Source organism: Sprattus sprattus (assembly GCF_963457725.1).
Source record: "Sprattus sprattus genome assembly, chromosome: 3".
Classification (NCBI taxonomy): Eukaryota; Metazoa; Chordata; class Actinopteri; order Clupeiformes; family Clupeidae; genus Sprattus; species Sprattus sprattus.
Window position 1 is genome coordinate 56,529,574 of NC_137922.1, and position 6,696 is coordinate 56,536,269.

At 51.2% G+C, this 6,696-nt stretch overlaps 1 protein-coding gene across 1 annotated transcript; it reads right to left on the bottom strand.

Annotated features, from left to right (window-relative positions):
* Positions 1–697: 697 nt before the first annotated feature.
* fbxw9 (F-box and WD repeat domain containing 9) lies at positions 698–6,130 on the bottom strand (the record flags this gene model as incomplete). Its single annotated transcript, XM_080835610.1, has 9 exons — positions 6,068–6,130; positions 5,709–5,887; positions 5,305–5,449; positions 4,544–4,720; positions 3,250–3,676; positions 2,260–2,408; positions 1,535–1,738; positions 1,046–1,111; positions 698–772 (listed from the first exon to the last, which is right to left on the bottom strand). The coding sequence occupies exons 2-9, from the start codon at positions 5,819–5,821 to the stop codon at positions 698–700; spliced, it is 1,356 nt and encodes a 451-aa protein (XP_080691736.1). The 5' UTR covers positions 5,822–5,887; positions 6,068–6,130.
* Between the last annotated feature and the right edge of the window lie 566 nt (positions 6,131–6,696).

The following is a 6,696-nucleotide window of genomic DNA, read 5'->3' on the forward strand; positions in this document are numbered from 1 at the left end:
ACACACACACTCTCTGAAGACCAGGAGCTTGGAGAAGACACACTTAAAAAGGAGGACACCGACACACACACACACACACACACTCAGTGACACATAGGAATGATCTGGCACTTTTGATCCAGCTTCAGTCAGGAGATGTGTGTGGAGGAAACACACACACTTAAGAGTCTCAGTCAAGCCTCCAAGTGTGTATCACACACGGACTGGCCTTTCAGTATCTCACTATTTTCTCTATGCTATACGACTTGGGTATATATATTACACATTTCTTTGATATACATTGATTCAACAGACAGCAGTCATACACACACACACACACACACACACACACACACACACACACACACACACACACACACACACACACACACACACTCATGCAGCAGTCCTACTTGGGCTTTCCACCTTCAGGAGGACCTTATCAGTATGTGCGCTCCGTCATGGTTAAAATTGCTCTCTCTCACACACACACACACACACTCATACACCATATACGTCAATGTCATGTGACCTCATAGATGTCCATGTCATGTGACCTCAGATGTCCATGTCATGTGACCTCATAGACGTCCATGTCATGTGACCTCATAAGATTGGTTCCCATAGACATCCTATTACGTATAGAATGTCTATGTTGGTTCCAGCTCAGGTGTAACCATAGCGACCGGGCGAGCCTCTCTTTAAGGGGGTGGGGGGCTCACTGGGGGGGTCTCCACACCTCGACGGCCATATTCCCAGACGCCACGGCCAGAACCCCGGCCTCCACACTCAACTACAGGGGGAGGAGAGATGAGAACACGGACATCTTGACTCAGCCACCTTTCAGCTAAAATAACACACAGCCCCCACACACACACACCTCTAAATCTAACTACACACACACACACACCCACACACACACACACACACACACACACCTTCACACTCTCTCACACACACACACACACACACACACACACACACACACACACACACACACACACACACTCACACCTTGATCTATTTATGTACATTAGGGATGTTGAGGTGAACCACTTTGACTCACCCCATTCACTGGCGTTGGGTTCCGCAGTGTGCACAGAGTCCTCGGAGGGGCGCTAGGGAGATGGACCTGCAGAAAGAACATCACCTCTGATGTATAACCATCACTTCTCTGTGTGTGTGTGTGTGTGTGTGTGTGTGTGTGTGTGTGTGTGAGGTCTTACCTGTATAGTGCGGTCTGATGAGCAGGTGTATAGACTCCCAAGTGAGTGGTGTATTCCAGTGACCTTGTGTGTGTGTGTGTGTGTGTGTGTGTGAGGTCTTACCCGTATAGTGCGGTCTGATGAGCAGGTGTAAAGACTCCCAGGTGAGTGGTGTATTCGAGTGACCTTGTGTGTGTGTGTGTGTGTGTGTGTGTGTGTGTGTGTGTGGTCTTACCCGTATAGTGCGGTCTGATGAGCAGGTGTATAGACTCCCAGGTGAGTGGTGTATGCCAGTGACCAGGTGTGTGTGTGTGTGTGTGTGGTGTGTGTGTGTGTGTGTGAGGTCTTACCCGTATAGTGCGGTCTGATGAGCAGGTGTACAGACTCCCAGGTGAGTGGTGTATTCCAGTGACCAGGTGTGTGTGTCCCACGTCGAACTGGCCGAGCGTCCTCAGGGCTCCGCTGTGCAGGGAGAAGGTGTGTATGCGGCCCTGGTTGTCCCCCGCCCACACCTCCTGCCCACTGTAGGACATGGACAACAGGAACGAACCCAGCTGCAGAGGGGCAGAGGGACTGTGAGTGTGTGTGTGTGTGTGTATGTGTGTGTGTGTATGTGTGTGTGTGTGTGTGTGTGTGTGTGTGTGTGTGTGTGTGTGTGAGTGTGAGTGTGAGTGTGTGTGTTTGTGTTTGTGTATGTGTAAGTGTGTGTGTTTGTGTCTGTATGTGTGTGTGTGTGTGTGTGTGTGTGTGTGTGTGTGCAAGTGCGAGAGCGCGCGCGTGTGTGTGTGTGTGCGTGTGCGTGTGTGTGTGTGTGTGTGTGAGTGCTAGTGTGTGTGTGTGTGTGTGAGTGCTAGTGTGTGTGTGTGTGTAAGTGCTAGTGTGTGTGTGAGTGAGTGCTAGTGTGTGTGTGTGTGTGCGTGTGTGTGTGAGTGCTAGTGTGTGAGTGTGTGTGTGTGAGTGCTAGTGTGTGTGTGTATGAGTGCTAGTGTGTGTGTGTGTGTGTAAGTGTGTGTGTGAGTGTGAGTGTGTGTGTGTGTGAGTGAGTATGTGTGTGTGTGTGAGTGTGTGTGTGTACCGTGAGCCTGTTGACCAGTTTAGCAGCGCGTCGGTCATAGAGGGCCACGGTGTTGTCTTTGCCTCCTGAGATGATGTAGCGCTCGTCCGCTACTAGGCTCAGCACGGCGCTGCTGTGGACCTGCACACTCTTCACCAAGGGCTGGGGAACTACGCAGCACAAAGATGACATCACACACACACACACAGGCACTTTAATATGATGTCATCACCGTCTCCACAGCACAGTGCTGCTGTAGACCTGCACACTCTTCACCAGGGGCTGGGGAACTACGCAGCACAAAGATGACATCACACACACACACACAGGCACTTTAATATGTTGTCATCACTGTCTCCACAACACGGTGCTGCTGTAGACCTGCACACTCTTCACCAAGGGCTGGGGAACTACGCAGCACAAAGATGACATCACACACACACACACACACACAGGCACTTTAATATGATGTCATCACTGTCTCCACAGCACAAACACGAGTTAACAAAGAAGCTTTACTCTACGCTAGTAATGATATGCTGTCAGTCAAAGCTGCTAATAGATCCCTTCATTAAAGGTGCAATAAGGATCAATAGCTATTCGCTAAAGGTATAATAGCAGCTAAAACTAACGAAATCTCTTGAAATGTGCTGACTTTGACAAACTAGTTACTCAACGACTGTCCTTACACAGTCAAACATCAAGCAAGTGCAACACAAGACTAAACAAGACGGCAAATAAGCTACTTACTAGATCGGCAGAAGGTAAACAAGTCAGGTCGGCGGGCTGCGGCAGGCAAAACTACAGAAGGCAGTTATATGCCTATCGACCCTGCTATGCCAATGGCACCGACGCGATTCTCCATATTAAATGTCATTGTAGCTCCCCAATTTTTTTTAAGCTGTTATTTTAAGGTTAAACTGCTTATCCTAACCTTAATCCTGAAGCATAATTGTTGCATAATGCACCTTTAATAACACACCACACTGTTAATCCCCCCCCATATCTTACTTCTGTGATCGTAGACGCTGATCTTCTTGTCATGTGACCCGGCCAGCAGTCCGTCTGGTTGCCACGAGAGACAGATGACGGGGGCGCGGCCGGTGATGACGCCTCTAGCCCCGCCCCCCGAGCCCAGGTCCCAGAGGCGCACGGTGCTGTCGAACGCCCCCGACGCCAGGAGGCCGTCCCGCTCCGCCAGACACCACACCCAGCCGCTGTGGGCCCCCAGCGTGCCCAGCAGACGCCCCCCCGAGCGCTCCGACCCCCCCTCTGACCCCCCCCACCCCTCTGACTCCGCCCGCAGGTCCCACAGGTTGACGTTGCGGTCGCGGGAGCCCGTGGCACACAGCGCCCCCTGCCCTCCGAACAGCAGCACGGAGTGGACGTCCGCGATGTGGCCCGCAGGCAGAGAGAAGCGCTCCAGAGAGGGCAGAGCCTCCTCACACACGTCTCCACGCCGCCGCTCCTCCTCCTCCTGCTCCTCCTCTCGTCTCTGCACCTCCTCCTCTCCTGCTCGCTCCTCCTCCTCCTCCTCCCTTCCACCTCCTGCACCAGCCTGCTCCCGAGCCTCATCCTCTCCTCTCTGTGCGTCTCCTCTCTGCACCTCCTCTCCTCTCTGTGCGTCTCCTCTCTGCACCTCCTCTCCTCTCTGAGCCTCTCCTCTCTGTGCGTCTCCTCTCTGCACCTCCTCTCCTCTCTGAGCCTCTCCTCTCTGTGCGTCTCCTCTCTGTGCGTCTCCTCTCTGCACCTCCTCTCCTCTCTGAGCCTCTCCTCTCTGCACCTCTCCTCTCTGTGCCTCCTCTCCTCTCTGCACCTCTCCTCTCTGTGCGTCTCCTCTCTGCACCTCTCCTCTCTGTGCCTCCTCTCCTCTCTGCACCTCTCCTCTCTGCCCCTCCTCTATCCCTTCTGCTGCCTCTCCTCTCTGCTCCACCTCTGCAGCCTCTTCTCCCGCTCTTTCCTGTCCATCAGGCATGTTTCTCTCTCCACCCTCATCCCTCTCTTGTCCCCCTCTCTCTCCTCCATCATCCCTCTCTCCTCTTCTCTCTCTACGCTCATCTCTTTCTTCTCCTCCCTCTGCTCCTCCTCTCTCTCCTCCCTCATCCCTCTCTTCTCCTTCCACTTCTCCTCTGTTTCCACCCTCATCCCTCTCTTCTTCTCCTCCCTCTGCACCTCTTCTCTCTCCTCCCTCATCCCTCTCTCCTCCCTCATCCCTCTCTCCTCTCTCTCCTCCCTCATCCCTCTCTCCTCCATCATCCCTCTCTCCTCTCTCTCCTCCCTCATCCCTCTCTTCTCCTCCCTCCACTTCTCCTCTCTGGCCCCTCCAGAGGCTGATGAGCTGCTCCATCTCCAGGCAGGCCGAGGGCCAGTCCAACTCGTCTCCGGGCCCCGCAGGGAAGGAGGCCCCGGCCCCCACCAGACGATGGGCCCTCTGTTGCCACGCCGACGAGTCCTCGCCAACCTCACCAAGCACCCGGCACACCTGCGACAGAACCAGGGAAACCCGGTTAAAATGGTAACATCTGCTTAGGCATGCATCGCTCTACATGGGAACATTTGTGGTGAAAAAAAAAAAAAAAAGAACTCTTTTGTGTGTGTGTGTGTGTGTGTGTGTGTGTGTGTGTGTGTGTGTGTGTGTGTGTGTGTGTGTGTGTGTGTGTGTGTGGAGTTTGTCAGGCGTTCAGGTGTGTTGGGGAGTTTGACAGGCGTTGAGGTGTGTGTGGACTTTGACAGGTGTTCAGGTGTGTTGGGGAGTTTGACAGGCGTTCAGGTGTGTTCTCCCACTCTGAGGTCTGAGCTTTCCCCCCTCCCAGTTGCTCTTGAATGCACTATGAGTGACGGCACAAGAATCGGTAAACACAGTGGTGTAGTGGTCCCTGGAGAAGTGGGTATACTCTTATTTTTTTTAAGAAGCCCATACAGCACAGGATAAACGCCCTTTTTTGAGAAGTGGGTATAATCAATGCTGACTGAAAAATAAGTGGGTATACTCTGTATACCTGCGTAAACCCTGGACTACACCACTGGGTAAACATCACCGTTATCAGTAGCTATGGCGATGCTCACCTGTGGCAGTACATTGATGATGCACTGGGCAGGCAGGTGTGAAGCAATTCGGGTCACCATCTCCCATGGCAACGAGAGCAAACCAATCCCATCGCTACCAGGTGAGGGACTTCCAGGGCTGGGATTCTCCGAGCCTACACAAAGCCTGCAGATCACACACACACACACACACACACACACGTGTTGACGAACATCTTAGCTTACAACCTAAACTTCGCCAGACTACATACACCTAGGCCTACGAGAAGGTTTAACATTTCGGAGTACCACTGTATCTTTAATTGACGCTAAATCCTACTGGGGGCCAAATCTAGCCACAATTTTATAATTTAGCTACTGTACCAACTTGTCTTTATCTAGCTAGCAGGTTCACTGACAACAAAGCAGGCGAGACAGAGGCTTACCGCATCTGATCCAGATGAGCGATGCCATCGCAGACTGACTCCCCGGCGCTGGGTGCCGTCTCCCGGCCACCATCACCCCCTTTCCTCTCGACCTCCGCGACAAGCCGGGACATTCCCAATACCAACCCAGAACCTCCCGTTGGGCAGTGGCCGGTGAATTCTGCCTGTTTTGGTCGGCCCTGAATAAAGTTAGTTAGCCATTAACAGCCAAGTTAACGGTATTTCTACCAAGATAAAGAGGTTCCACATAGTTCGAGCAAATTCCAAACGGACGACACAACTGTCATAAACAACCACCACTGTTCCGTTAGCCTTATCTTCACAAGAGCCCATAGCCCCCAGCTTTTTCCCCTTCTTACCAGTCCGACCAACTTCCTTGAGTGCGCAGACCTCGCATATGTCTTTTACTTGGCACAGATTTTGTGTATGATCATATCCTGATGTGTGTAACCTTACTGGTCATAACACTGTGCCTCTTCAGCGTTTAGGAAATACTAAGCAGGGTTGCTTGCATACGCCTACTACTGTCGACTGAACGTAGCATAGCTGACTAATGTAAGCTAACTAGAAATTGATCCCTTTCCAGGCGTTTAAGCGATTTGTTTTACATTCCCTAAAAAATCTCATTCGGTTTAAATTCAAGCAGATAGTCCTTCCATTAGTCACAATCTGAAAAGAAACTGGTACTTAAGTTAACACATCGTACATAACCTACAGAAGGCAATAACAGTTGACTCATTCAAACTGTTGTTTACATCACGCATGTGGTGACGCAATCAGACTGCGACTCAAAACTTTCATAATATTTAGATCCGCAAGCTATGCTTCAAACAAATGAGTTGTAATTAATGTGTCAACTTTAACCAAAATTGTAACTTCATTAACGGAACTGATAAAAAAATAAACCTAATAGCTAAGGCTATACTATGTCTGTATCCTCCATTTTTGGTCAATCTACTCAACAATCTAGCAAAGTCAATTTTTACTG